This window comes from Rhinolophus sinicus, linkage group LG18 (assembly GCF_036562045.2).
Source record: "Rhinolophus sinicus isolate RSC01 linkage group LG18, ASM3656204v1, whole genome shotgun sequence".
Taxonomy (NCBI): Eukaryota; Metazoa; Chordata; class Mammalia; order Chiroptera; family Rhinolophidae; genus Rhinolophus; species Rhinolophus sinicus.
The window spans coordinates 3,844,787-3,859,014 of NC_133767.1; the positions used below are offsets into that span (position 1 = coordinate 3,844,787).

The 14,228-nt window shown below is 44.5% G+C and overlaps 1 protein-coding gene and 1 long non-coding RNA gene across 2 annotated transcripts; one reads left to right on the plus strand and one right to left on the minus strand.

The window, feature by feature from the left end:
* The first annotated feature begins 1,927 nt into the window (after positions 1-1,927).
* Positions 1,928-10,003, plus strand: ARL6IP1 (ARL6 interacting reticulophagy regulator 1). The gene is made up of 6 exons (XM_019753035.2): positions 1,928-2,191; positions 4,234-4,367; positions 4,829-4,948; positions 7,082-7,199; positions 7,786-7,870; positions 8,291-10,003. The coding sequence occupies exons 1-6, from the start codon at positions 2,156-2,158 to the stop codon at positions 8,407-8,409; spliced, it is 612 nt and encodes a 203-aa protein (XP_019608594.1). The 5' UTR covers positions 1,928-2,155; the 3' UTR covers positions 8,410-10,003.
* LOC109458955 (uncharacterized) lies at positions 5,941-13,630 on the minus strand. Its single transcript, XR_012493187.1, has 3 exons — positions 13,480-13,630; positions 6,947-12,088; positions 5,941-6,750 (listed from the first exon to the last, which is right to left on the minus strand). It is a non-coding gene; the product is annotated as an uncharacterized LOC109458955 (long non-coding RNA).
* Positions 13,631-14,228: the final 598 nt, after the last annotated feature.

Consider the following 14,228-nt stretch of genomic DNA (forward strand, 5'->3'; position numbering starts at 1 on the left):
ATTATGTTTACCTCACTGGTGCATTTAAAATGGACTTTCGATCATGGGAGAAACTTGTTGACATGCCCAGTCTGCAGCCTTTCATTGATTGATGTTAAACGGCACAGCAGTCCTTGCTCAATAAAGGTCATATTGGAAACATTAAAAAAAATCACATCCTGTTTTTGTAGTACAAAAACCAAGCTCAAAAGGAAACTACACTAAGGGTAGGTGTTTTTTCCGTTAGGCCAATTAAAAGTTTAAAGACCTGATAGCAGTGCCCCTAGGCTGTGAAGTTGCATCTAGTTCTGGGAACACATTCCTCGAGGAACGAAAAAATACTCTCCGAAGAAAGTGCTGCTTGAGTTGCTTTAATTTTTTCCACCTACCTCAATTTCACAAGCTGGTGTTGAAAAGTTGTCTTTAAGTTGTACATAGGGAACTTGGCTGAAAACCAGAAGTATTCTGTAGCAAAAGCTGATTTCCCAAAACAGACGTCATTTTTTTGTTTTGTTTTTTTTTGGTCACTTTTTAAAGCCTAATAACTCTAGGGCCTGTCCTTTGGGAGTGGATGTTACTGTGCCTTTCGCGAAATTGTGCTCTCAGTGCTCAATGTATTCACTAATTATGTCGCTGTTGACTGCGACCTTTCATTGTATTTTGAAGAGGTAGGGGAAAGCTGGGCCCTAAACTTCATAGCTTAAAAATGGGGTTGCCAGATCAACTTGCTGCATCTTACATGACCCATTTTCTGCCCCCCAGAACCCCCAAAGTATTACTTTATTGAAGACGCCCTTCTCTTGCTAAGTCTCCCCCCACCAAGTATTTATATCTGATCCAGTTGCTTTATTTTTCAAAGACTTTCTTGAAATTCACAATGCTGCTGTCCCCCTGGCTTTCTTCAGGGTGGAATGTGGTCTGTAGCTACCCTTGTCTCACATTTCTTTTCTGCCTTCTGTGAACTCTTCACCTGGTAAGGAATGCTTTTAAAACAAATTTAAATTCGATCGCATATTCTAGATGACTATAAAACGTTACAAAGCTGGAAGGTAAACAGCTATGCTAAGTTTTCCTAAAACAGACATCTGACCAGGTCAACATGTGGCATGCCTTTGTTAGAATAACGAAAACCGAAGCCCTTAATTCATTTTGAAGTTCTGGGGAGAGAAGGCGTGGGAAGTGCCTCAGCACAGCGCAGTTCATCTGGGTACAGTTGCTTGTGAATCCACTGCTGATGGGCGTGTACACGTTAGCATGACCTCTAATGCAAGGTGGTCAAAAGCAGTCCTTTTTGGAGAGGAAACTGGTAGCTTCGTAAGTAACTCAAGTGCTTCACATGAATTTTCCAAAAGCCCCCCTGTAAATAAGGCAGCTTTAAAGCTGGTGCATTTGTCATGAGTTCTCCAAGTAGGACCCCGATTACCCCGCTACATCCCTCCCAATCAAGCTAAAGCCTTTTCCCTAATAGGAAGGGAAAAAATGCAGAAACTCCACGTAAATAGCTCTTTGCAATTGTCCTCAAAACCTCAGGAAGTGGGCACGAGTCTCCGAGTCACAAATCTCGCCTAGACTGGCCAGTGGCATTGGCTAGAGGGACCAGAGCAGGAATAAAAAGCAACCTGGGGGGACAGCGAGGGTGAGGGCACAGCCGGGTCGGGCAGAGGATCCCAGGCGGCCCCTTTCATTACAGCGCGGTTAGCAAAACACGTCCATCTCTGCTCTCCGCCTGATACTGGGTGGCATATTTCTTCGAGAACTACATTGCAGTAGAAGGTCCGAGACATACCGTGCCAGCCAACCCTGGGGACACTGAGGCCCAGTCCAGCCCGGGTCAGCGGCCGTTTAACAGCTTCCGACAAGCCTGGGCGGGGCATCGTGCATTTCCTGCGCGCCGATTGGTCATGCTGTGTCCCCGCCCCCTCGGCCCTGCGCAGCCTCGCTTTCCTTTGACCTCGATTTCAAGCCATGCGCTGGGCAGCAGTTGGTCCCGCTCCCTTTAAACTTGAGCTCGCGCTGCCCAATGAGGAGCGAGCTTCGCGGGGTCTGTCGGGAAAGGCGGCCGGCCTATATAAGCGGCTTGCGGGGCGTGCCCTCGCGCCGGGGTCGCCCTGTGGGTCTCGGAGGAAGGCTGTTTCGGAGGGCGGTTTGTGCTCAGTGAGGCGACATTTAGGAGACGATGGCGGAGGGAGATAATCGCAGCACCAACCAGCTGGTGAGTCCCGGCGCCGCGACGCACGGGAAAGGAGTGAGGCCTTTGTGGTGTGTTAGGCTCGAGCCGGCGGCGCCGCGGCCCTGGCCCTCTCCCGGTTTGCAGGCGCAGGCGGCGACGCCTGCCCTCTCGGGCTTCTCGGGTAGCTTCTGCGTGGCGGTCGCCAGTCGTATCGTCCCCTAACATTCTCTGGAAAAGGTGCGCGAAGGAGCGAGGAGGGTGCGTGACCCGTCCCCGCGAAGACGGGTTGAGGAAGTGGGGAAAGGGGGGCTAGGCCCCAGCCGTATGCGGGTTTCCTTCCCTTTGACCTTAACCGGGGTGCCACTTTGTTCTCCCCCGTGCTTGGCAGGGGTGGCGGGTCAAAGGGCTGCCGCCGACAAGTTCTGTTAGGACTGGCACCGCTTGAAGTGGCAGGAAGGCTGCGCGCTCACCCTGGGGAACCGGGAGGAGGGTACGGCTGGCAGGACAGTGGCAGGTCCGGGCGTCTGTCCCGAATGTGCAAGTCTGGGGGTCGCAGGACCACTTGAGAATAAGCAGGGGGGTACGAAGGAACTGCAGTGAGGTTGGTTGTATCCCAGGCGGACACGTTCGACCTCACTACGAATTTCATGGCACGATGGAGGCGAAACCGAGAGAAAGCCGTGCATTTTCTCCGTTGCCTTTCTCCAGGGAAAGGCAGCTGCACGCCACAACCCCAGTGAATAGAGGGAGCAAAGAATTTAAGTTTGGGCTTTTGGTTCGCCAGGAGCCGGGGTGCTATCGACGTAAGAGATTTTGCAGGGCGGTTCGCGCGGTTTTCGCTTTGCATTCGTTTTTAGAAATGCATGACTTTTACACACACACACGCACACACACACACACACAGCCCAGCCAGGTTCCTTTTAAGAGGATGATCGAAGCACAGAGAAGTGACCCGATTCACACAGCGACTCTTTCCGGTAACTTTCAGGAGGACAAGGCCCTTGGCCTTGGGTTTCCTGGATTCAGATCTGTTAACGTCTGTGTACTTATGACAGTTTCCTCATCTGTAAGTGAGGATAGGAACACCTTCCTTTTAGCTTGTTGGGAGGATTAAAGTGTAAGCGTATAAAATACTTAGCCGACTTTCTGTCACATAGTAATCTCTTTATTTATTAAGCATGATACAGAAAGTCAGAAATACTGAGGTCCCCTTGGTGATCAGTGTGGCACAGAGAGCATCTTTAATTAAGATTAAGCTGCGCTGGCTGCTGTCCTTTGCACATTTCCCTGTGATAACATTTTTTAAGGACACATGGTATCTTGTCCCAATGTTTTTTTCCCTCTATCAAAATCAGCTTAAAGGACTTTGTGCCACATTAGCTCATCCTACAAGTCCACTTGCAGCTGATTGTCAGATTTGCAGAGAAATTTGAAGTCTAACCAAAATGTCCTGATAAATGTGAGAAGCACTATAGAGGAGATATATTGAGCTTAAAATGAGTCATATATTTTGGTGCAAGTAGTTTTTCTTAAATGTGCAAATCATCTCAACATCTAAATGAGTCCATTACACAGAGAGCTATTTTAGAAATGGAGTGCTGTTCAGGGAAAGGCTTTCCTAATGGACTTAGAAGTAGGGGTTTAAATCAATGAAATGACAAGACAGCAGATCAATTCTAACCACCCGAAATGAGCGAACATCAAGTGATCTAATTTTATACTCTGGATACCTTGCTTAGTAGGGCAGGACTTTGGGGGAGTTAGTTAACCATCCTTTAGTTGTAAAATGGGGGTAATTATCCTTACCTTGAGGGGCTCAGTGAGGATCATGTTACGTCATATCTGAAAAGAGTAGCCCAGTTCTTAGACTTGGGAGGTGACCGTTAAATGATAGCTTTTTTTCCTCCGTTGGTTTTTGTCATTGGTACCAACATTGTAGAGTATTTTAGAAACTAATTTGTTTAAGGTAGTGATTTGGTTAACAGCCATTTTACATACTTGGTGCCTTACAAGAATTTAACTTTGGGAACCACAGAAATGTTGAGAGTAGTAAAATGATGGCTTTAAATGTTGATCATCTGTAGGCGGCAGAGACTGCGGGTCTGGAAGAGCAGCTGCAAGGATGGGGAGAAGTGATGCTGATGGCTGATAAAGTCCTGCGATGGGAAAGAGCCTGGTTTCCACCTGCGATTATGGGCGTGGTTTCTTTGGTGTTTTTGTAAGTGAGCTTTTCTGTTCCTTAAGGTTGTGCTTGTTATTAATAAGGGCTTAGGTAATACACAGCCTCCGTTTGTGGAGGAGCCTTAAGTCTTTTGTAATGTGTAATCTGTAACAAATGCCTTTTCTTAGAGCCCTTTGCCTAGTTTGCAGAATTTGTAGTACTTACATAAACTCGGTGACCTAAGTCAGTTGAATAACTCAGTGACTATCAAGCCGTTTGGCCTTAGAACCCTTCACACACCTAAAAAGTACTGAGTATCCCAAAGAGCTTTTGTCTCTTGGTGTTTACACTGTGCAGCTGTGTGTGATGTTACGAAGCTTCCAGAAAACCATGTGTGAGAAAATTAGAATGAAAAGGGCAAAATAACATTTTTGAGAACCAGAGGACGAAGTGAATAAACACTTAGGAATAATGGCTGTTTTTCTAACCTTTGTTCATTTTTCTATTTTTTTAAACAGGACTATCTACTATCTCGATCCATCTGTTCTGTCCGGTGTTTCCAGTTTTGTTATGTTTTTGTGCTTGGCTGACTACCTTGTTCCCATTCTAGCGCCTAGAATTTTTGGCTCCAATAAATGGTAGGTGGCACGACAATTTGGCATTCTCATTTGGAGGCATGAACCCTGGTGGCTGTGATCAGTACGCCACAATTAAGTACAGAGAAGTGTGTACCATCAGAAACCTAGGGGGGAGATTTATTGCTTTTATGTGGTTTCTTAGCTGATTCATATATAAATCATGAATTTCCAGTGCTTAGATCGCCATAGTTCTTTTATGGTGTAGCATTTATTTTGACTGTTCTCTCCAGACCTTTATATCGAAGTGTGGGTTTTTTAGATGTTTTCTCAAGGATTGTAGAATTTATGAGCTTTCCATAGAAGTAGTACATTTGTGTTTTACATGTATTTCCATTGATGTTTAAGATAGTGTAACATTAACAAGTTTGAATGAGTAGGAAAACAGTAACTGGTAGATTGTTGTCCATCAGCAACCACTAGGTTAGTGCAAAAGTAATTGCGGTTATGAGGTTAAAAAAAAAAAAAAATTGCAAAAACCGCAATTACTTTTGCACCAACCTAATGTTGACTGACTGTTTCCTTTTCTGTTAGGCACTATTCTGGGTGCTGTGAAATATTTTAATTTTTGAGATCTTGTATTTATGGATTGAGATGTTGAGCAATGCGGTGGTAGGTAGCCAAATGCATAGAGTAGGTTCAAGATGTACATTTAAGTGGGTTGTTGATTTCATTTATACCATTCTTTGAATTAGTTACTTCTGAGTTCCCAAGGTATAGTAAGTGGCTATGGATCATATTAAAGTTTTTTAACTTTCTGGAATATTGCATTGCTCACTTTTGATCCAAATAATGAACAAAACTAGATTTTGTTGAAATAGATTTTTTTCTCCTAGCTGCTATTCTCCCTTGGTTGTTTGATTAGTAGTCTACTGTGCCTTTAGCTTTTTGTTCCTCTGATAATAGCAAATTATAAAATCTGTAAAAGGAAGAATTTTAAATGTATGCCTTCTGGACCTTTGAGAACAAGTTCAGACATTTTGGAATAATCAAGCATGTTTATTTAAAGATGTCCCTCCCACCCACCCCAGCAGAATGGGTGAGTATTAGGAAGTGTCCTTTGAATTGTTCTTCCTGTGCAGTAAAGAATTGTGCTGCTCTTTTGGGGGCAAGTTTGTAACCATACAGTAACAGTTTAACAAAGAGAATCAGCTTCTGACCTTGACTTTTCATCAGCCAGATGGCATTCTCATCTGCTAATTCATCGTTCCTGGAGAGAAGTTTTCAGACATAAACACTGAGTTGCATGGTTATCAGGACTGGCTTAGTCAGGGAAACAGCGATTTTATTGTTTGATCTTTATGGGGAAGGAAGAACACTGGTGCACAGCCACATCCAGCCTTGACAATGAGTGCGTATCAGCTCGGACTGTTCCCAGGAAGCTTAGGGCTCGGCAGAAACCCTCCTCTGTATCTGTCGCTGCAGCTTTACAGCGACGAGGACTAGAGCAGAGAAGGCAACACATTCCCCAGCGTAGAACCTACTTTGTAACAGCGGCCATTATGTCTGTAGAGCAAAGACAGTACGAAGGCCATTTTTTCCATCAGAACGCCAAAAAACATTACAAATAAAAAGGGCTTGGAGGATCTTTTGTATTTTTACCACTGTTCTGTTTATGTTTTCCCTCAATGAGACTAAACTTACAAAGAATTTGCATTTGAGCTGTGTGTTCCTGCTTTGACATCAAATGTATGAAGCCCAGTTGAGGGTATTATGCTTTAAATGCCAGTAGTTAATGTCTTACTGAAGACCACTCAAATTCATGTTTGGCAGAAATTTCACATCAACTCAGGATTTGCTAGGATCTGAAAAATATGGGAAAAGAGAAATTAATTTGCTGATTTCTGCATGGCCCATGTAGTCATGAGTCTTTGATCACTGTCATTAACCAAATGTGGCTTTCGAACCATAGATGGCCATTCCTTTGTACACACACGTGTGTTTATTAAAAACTTACTCCTATGCTCTAAAAGGTGTCTTAATGGGACAAGAACTTTTCACCTTTATAAGATAATGGCAAATCGTTGTTGTTTATTCAGACTTTCTTTAGAAGATAGCTTTTAAATTTGAGAGGATGGTGTATTTCTGTTTGCTATAAAGATTCGCTTATGGTGAAGGGGAAAATTCTTTTTCTAGGACCACTGAGCAGCAGCAACGATTCCATGAAATTTGCAGCAACCTGGTAAAAACTCGCCGCAGAGCTGTGGGCTGGTGGAAACGCCTCTTTACACTGAAAGAAGAAAAACCGAAAATGGTACTTTTTTGTTTTGACCTATTCAAGGAAAGCAAAACTTTGAGATTGAGTCCATTTTTTACTTCGTTATAGTATAATGATAGCCTTTTTGTGAGAACATTGTTTGCTGTTTATCACCCGTTGGTTTAATTCCTCTGAATACATTCATAAATGTTTATCTGTGTTAGACTGAGTCACTGGAAATTAAAATTACATTTAATTTTGTATTCTAGTAGAGTGAAATTTTTGGTTTTTTTACTGAAATAAGTTAAAGACATATATAGAAAGCATTTGTTTTCTTATCTCAGCTGCACATGAAATTACTATGTGAAGTTGTTGATTATAACAGTAGAATAATTCATATTATTATAAGCTCTTTAGCTTACATATAGAATACAGTATTTTAGGAGGGAATGTATCTAAATTCTATAAAGTAGATCTAATAGAGTTTTCTATAGGTCTTATGTAATAGATAGATGCTAAGTATCTTTTAAAGAAAAGTGGTGATAAACACTGAATTATTTTCCAACCTTTGAAACAACCTCCTAAAGGAATGCTTCTCAGTCTTGTTTCTGGGTGTTGACACATTCTTGCTTTCTTCACCTAGTACTTCATGACCATGATCTTCGCACTCGCGGCTGTTGCGTGGGTGGGACAGCAAGTCCACAACCTTCTTCTCACCTACCTGACAGGTAAGTATTTGCGGGAAGACTGCAGGCAGGCCTTGGCCAGTGGAGTCTAACGGAAACTTAGTCAATAGTACGTGCGTGCTTAGCAAGTTGAAGGCGCTGATCAAAGACCTGTGGGAGTCTAGAAAGGTGACTGAAACCCAGGTCCTTATTCACAGGCTCTTTGTGGTCTTGCCAGAAGTTAGGACACAGAACAGACTAACCAAGGTAGAAAGAAATGTGCAAGAGTTCAAGTAAGCAGTGTGTGTCATGTGAGGCTGGGAGGTCACGATGGCTCAAGTTTCTGGGGACATGGATTCCATACTGCTTCCTCCCATTAGAGTGCTTCACAGTCTGGGAAACCACCGGCTCTAAAATGTAAGAACATTTAAGAAGTGAATTGCTGCCTCCTTTATTTTGTTTGTTTGTTTGTTTGTTTTTAAGTGACTTTCTTACTGTTGCTTCCTGGACTAAACCAACATGGAATCATTTCAAAGTACATTGGAATGGCCAAGAGGGAGATAAACAAGCTTCTCAAACAAAAAGAAAAGAAAAATGAATAAGACATGTGTTATTCCCTGTGATGAAGTATCCCTTGCCTTGGGAACAGTTTCTGTTACGCTGTCTGGATACTCAGATGTTACAGAAGTAACTCTTTGCTCGCCCTCCTTCTGCCCTTAGTTACTAGAAATTCCGACCTGCCAGGTAAGCATTTACGCGTAGTGTCTCCATGTCAAGTGTAGCTGGCTGCGTTCTCATCAGTTGGCCTGATACGGATTAACTCATTCGTGAATATGACTTGTTTTGATTTTTCGCCCCTGGGGTTAACTGAATTCTTACTTTTGGGCCCCTTCCTTTAAAATAATACAATGGTGAACTTCACCCTTTAGTGTAGTTAACAGTGACTTTGGATAATTGTTCGAATTGATCTTTGCTTTAGCTGGATGTACAAGGGGCAGTGGTCTGTGGCTACAGGAAGCCAGTTCTACTGTCTGCTCCCACAGTCTGCTTAAAATACGGTCTGGCTTCATGAATACAGAGACCAAGTTTACCATTTCTGACGAAGAGACCAATTAAAACTCATTCCTCATTTTGTTTCTATACCATGGGAGATCCGCATGGAATACACTGGAACTGATTCCATGCCCTGGTAGATGTTGGTTTCTCCCTTGTGCAAAACTTAGTAGTTGGTAGGAAGCATTGCTCCTCGTACAGCACGGGGCTGGCAGGCTTCCAGCACTTGTACCTTGTAGTAAGTAGTAGTCCTTCAGGCTTCGTAAGAGCACGCTTCCAGAAGCTCGGAGTTCAGCTTTTTAGCATACTTGCAATCTCAGATTCTCAGCTGACTGAAACTAAAGGACACGAGAAGTAAGACTCCTGTCCGTGACCTTCACTCCAACACCAGCCCAGCCAATCAAGGACTCATGTCTTCCTGTGTTTAGTCCAGATTCACTAGAAAATCATCTTATCCTACTAACTATTCCAGACCAGAACCAGCCTTTAAAGATAAGCCTCAGGAGTCTCATTTTACAGTAATGTTGGCTGCTTTTGTCCCCATAGATTTGGCTTAGGAGGTGGTGCCTACGCTGGCGTCGGACTTTTTTCCTAGATATTTCCCGGAAGAGTACAAGGGTTGTGGGTGAGAGCAGACGTGTGGAGAGGCTAGATGGCCTTAGGTCAACAGAGATTTTTTAATTCCTTGGAAAGTGTCTTAGAATCGTTATCCCTCTTAATAGCTAGAAATTTCAAGTAGTTGAAATCTGTAGGAAGGAACCTCTGAGGGCCGAAAATGTGACACATTTGGGAACAATTCTTCAACTCTGATTAACTAGCTGTAATATAGTTCTGTGAATTTATTGCACTGATGCCGTAAGACCTGGACCTTGTGGTATGTTTGTCTCTAAGACTTTTCCTTCGCTTCAGTATTGCTGTAAACAGTGGCCCTCATGTAGCAGTGTTTGATTTTTGTTTTTAATGTTTCGTATGAAAACCACAAACTACCTTCCATGTGTTTCTTCATTGTAAATAATCCTGTTTTCTTAGCTGGGTTTTTTCGTGTGTACGTGTTCTACCAAGTTAACTACTTTTATGGTTTTAATCCTGTATTTCTTCTACTTTGTTTTGAGAAAAGGGGGACAAATTAAAAGCTGGAATCCCTTTTTGTGTCCTGCTTTCTTTCTGCCTTAGCCAGTACAATGGTTACATGAGTGGAGTTCTGGGTCCTGTTAATGAACTAGCCTGTGTGAGGGGTACATGCCTATAAGGTACTCGAAGAACAAAATGAAATAAAAGGTTTAAATGTATTTGTTTGGCAGACATCCAGACACCATGCTAGATGGAAACGGAAACACACACACACACACACACACACACACACACACACAATACAATGACTAAGTGCTAGCTGAAGATGATATATATGAGGGCTCAGCTGGGGCCACAGGCGGGAACCATGCAGGCTCAAGGGCGAGTGCTCGTGGGCATCCCTCCCCCGGCGGACATGAGGTGCTCAGCAAGTAACGGGGTGACTTTCGTCCGTACTTGAAACACTTAAAATTAGAGCTCAAATTGGATGTTTTATCATTGGCCCTCACTGTCTATACTTAGTGGGTCCTGGGGACAGAGTCAGTCAAATTAAATGCTGAGCCCCCCTCTGCACTCCCCCTCTGTTGTCACACAACAGCATAGCAGACTGCCCCCCACCGCCCCGCCCCCGTGTCTTTCCTTAAGGAAAGAAGAGTCTGTGAAACTGTGCATCTCTGGGACTGTATATTTCTATTTAGTCTCCAAAAGAGGGTTTGAAGCCAATGACGAGTAAGATTCCCCACGGGGGGGCGGGGGGGGGCAGCTCAAGCCAGGCAGAACCCCATGGAGACCCCTGATGAGCTGCCTTAGAAAGATTTGGGAAGGGGCCTTATCTCCCCTTCCCCCTGCCTGGGAAAAGCGGCTGCTGGCTCTGACTTTTCCCTCTCACCTAATTGGGAGAAAAATCTTGAGAGTGATAAGATTAAACTCTCTCTGCTGAGCTCTGTGAAACAATTTCAACATGTGATATATATCCCTTAAAAGAGCTGCATACCTCACCTCAAGGACTTTCTGCTTCGGCTGTTTGAAGATCAGCATAGTTGGTTTGGGTTGTTTCTATAACGTGATAAATGAGTCCCACAGACCATGCCAGAAAAACACTGCTACTCCCTTGTATACTTATCAATAAAAACCCCCAGTAGGCTTTGTTCTGGGCTCCAGTCTTTCAGAACTGTGAGACCCCTGGCCTGAGATTTAACTACATTAAGTCTCTCTATGTTTCTTCCTTAAAACTTAACTGAAAGCCGCCCCTTCTCGCACCCTCACTGCCCGTGTTGCGCTGGACGCGACACCCCCCCTCAAAAAAAATATGGATCCTTCCTTGGAGCCTCCTGGGGGGTTTGGTGATGTCCAGAAAAGAGAAACTCAACCCAAAGTCACCATAGGTCACCCCACGGTTGCCTGATACTTTGAAATGCTGGTCATACACCACTGAGCTGTGATTACGTCTCAGGCCAATCTGATTGGCTGGCTTCCTGCCCAGGCCAGCTTGACTGCTACCCTGGTGCCCGCTCTGGCCACAGGGAAAGTCCCTTTTCGACACTTGGCTGTGGCATCCCCTCTAGCAGAGGTCCTACCATCCCAGATTTCACAGGATGTTGAGAGGAGGCAATTTGGAGTTAGTTGTGCCAAGAAGAGTGAAGGGATTTGGGAGTTTTTAGGAGATGAGATTTTAATGCCAGCAGTTCATCTGCCAAATCTGTTACCATTCAGATCGTGATCGGCCCTATTTGAAGCCCTCAGCAGGTTCCAGTGTGGCAACAGCGTAAGTCACACCTTGAAGCAATTAGACATGGCCCTGTGCTCCATTCTCCACTCCTCTACCCCATCTCCCAATTCCACCCAGCCATTCTGAGATGACCCATCTTCAGTCCATGCCCTCCTGGCTCTGTTAGAAACCTAGAATATCTACTGTGCCCCACATACCCTCACATTTTGGCATCAGGTAGACCTAGATTCAAACCCCACCAAGTAATCAGTAGCTTAGACGATCTTTTGTTTTTTCTTTTGACTTGTAAAACGAAAGCAGAATTTTAAGATTTGGAGTCAATTTAAGATTGAAATTAGGGGGTGGCCGGTAAGCTCAGTCTGTTGGGTGGTGCTAACACCACGGTTGCCGGTTCGATCCCCACATGGGCCACTGTGAGCTGTACCCGCCTTAAAAAAAAAGATTGAAATTAGTTTTCTCCTTTGTGAAATGGGGTAGTAGGGCATTATATAACCACATTTGTTGTTTTGCAGACTCTGAGTTAATCTGCAGGAAGCACTTAGTGCCAGTCATGAGTTGGTAATCCCCTTCATGATAGGCTCAAATGGCACTTCCTCTGAGCTCTGGCCACATCCCAGGCCACCTCCGCATTCCCACAGCACTTGGGATTGGCATCCGATAGGGCGCGTTGCCCTGCCTTGTGGTGGTATTTCGAGGTCGATCTCCCCCACTGGGATCCGTACCTCTTAAGGTCAGGACCATAATTTTGTCCCCTCACCACAGGGCACACCTGGCACATGATATTTTGAGTTTGTTCAATGAATGAATAAAGTATGTAAAGAGATAGGGGATGGTACGTACAGTTTCTAGTTTTCTATTTATGGTACGTACAGCTCTTGGAGGAAACTGGGTTTATTCACTTAACTCCCCACTGTTACTAAGGCCCTCAAGGTGGACTCCACATTTTCAGTAAAACGTAAGTATAGGGGAACCAGTTCTTCAAGGAAATTTTCATTTAAAAAGCAAAGTCCTTTTGTAATGTATATTTAACCAGAGAATTCTATATCCCTGAGATGTTCAAATTGGGAGCTTTGCTTTCCTGGGGTTCACTTGGGGGAGTGGCAGCCAGAGGCTTTATACTAATAAAGAATGTTGAGCACTCTGCCAGGTTTTGTGTTAATCTCTTTCTTATGGATTATTTCATTTATCCTCACAGCAAATGTAAGTGATTGGTAGTATCATCCCCATTTTACAGATGGGGAAACTGATCTGCCCTTTCATTTATTCGTCAAATATGTGTAGAGGGCCTACTATGTGCCAGATAGCTTCTCTAGAAGCTGTGCTGCAGTGGTGAACAAAACTGAGTCCCTGCTTGCATGGGGACAGAAAATACACTTCCAGTGTTTCAGGTGGTAAGAGAGAAAAATTCAGCAGGGCCATGGGATTGGGAGGATGGGGAAGAGGCTGTATATGTGTGTGCGATTGAACAGAGAGCCGAGGAATGCCAGAGAACAAGCCACCTGGCTAACTGGGGGAGCATGTTCAAGTTACAGGGAAAAGCAATGCAAAGGCCCTGGGGTGGAATTCTCCCCAAGTCAGGGGAGAAGGATGGGGGATGAGGTCTGGTGTGTGGTGCAAGGAGGCAAGTATGCCCGTCACGAAGGACCCTGTAAACTTGGTAAGGAATTTGGATTTGACCGAGGGTGATGGGCGTCCCTGGAAAGTGCATGATCTGTCTGATTGAAGTTTTGATAAGGTCATTTTGGCTGCCATAAGACGGGTGGTGGAAGCAGTGAGGTCAGGAGGCTGTTGCAAATATTTCAGACGTTAGGTAACTCACCTCAGGTCACGCAGAGCAGAGCAGATGGAGAGAGGAGGCCGAATTCACTCCCTTGTAGGCGATTCGACACCCGGGCTTCAAGCAGGAGTTACTCCCAGCTCTTTCCGTTGTCAGAACAGACTCGACAGACGTCGTGCAAGCCGTTTGTCACCATTATCTCAGCGAACCCTCGCAATAACCGAGAGAGAGAGAGGTATTACTATTACCCCCGGTTTGTATTTGGGGAAAATTCACAGATGATGAGCGATTTACCCGAATTGCTTCTTGTCCCGGTGCAGAAGAGCCGACAAGGGCCACAGGCTCAGAATCTTGAGTGTTTATTTCAAAACATTGGTGGCTTTTCTGCCAAACTGTTTCCCAGGACTCGAAAGGAAAACGCCTGGAGCCCCAGTAAATTTCTAAGATTTAGGGACAGTCAAAAGGAACCACCGATTTAAAAGAAATGACTGCTTTTAAAATGTAATATAGAAGCACATTCCAAACAACAGCACAAAATCGTACAGGGAGAAAAGCAAGCGTTCCATCCCCGTCCGCAAGGTCCTCCGCAGAGGCAGGTACCCGTTTCGCTGGGTCCTTACAGAGACGCTACAAACACGCAAGTATTACATTTTATTCTAAACGATGAGCAGTGACTGCAATAAAAGTTAGCCAATATCTAGGCCCGTGTTGTCTATTTTTACTTTTACAGATTCAGGACTTAGAAGGGAGTCGTCAGTCAACACTCCGACAAACGCCTCACCTCGCTCCCC

Bases quoted from the DNA above. Each gene is read 5' to 3' on its own strand.
- ARL6IP1 (XM_019753035.2), top strand. From the start codon at position 2,156: ATGGCGGAGGGAGATAATCGCAGCACCAACCAGCTG. The intron at 4,368-4,828 runs GTAAGTGAGCTT...TTTTTTAAACAG, and splicing joins GTGGTTTCTTTGGTGTTTTT to GACTATCTACTATCTCGATC. The intron at 4,949-7,081 runs GTAGGTGGCACG...TTCTTTTTCTAG, and splicing joins ATTTTTGGCTCCAATAAATG to GACCACTGAGCAGCAGCAAC.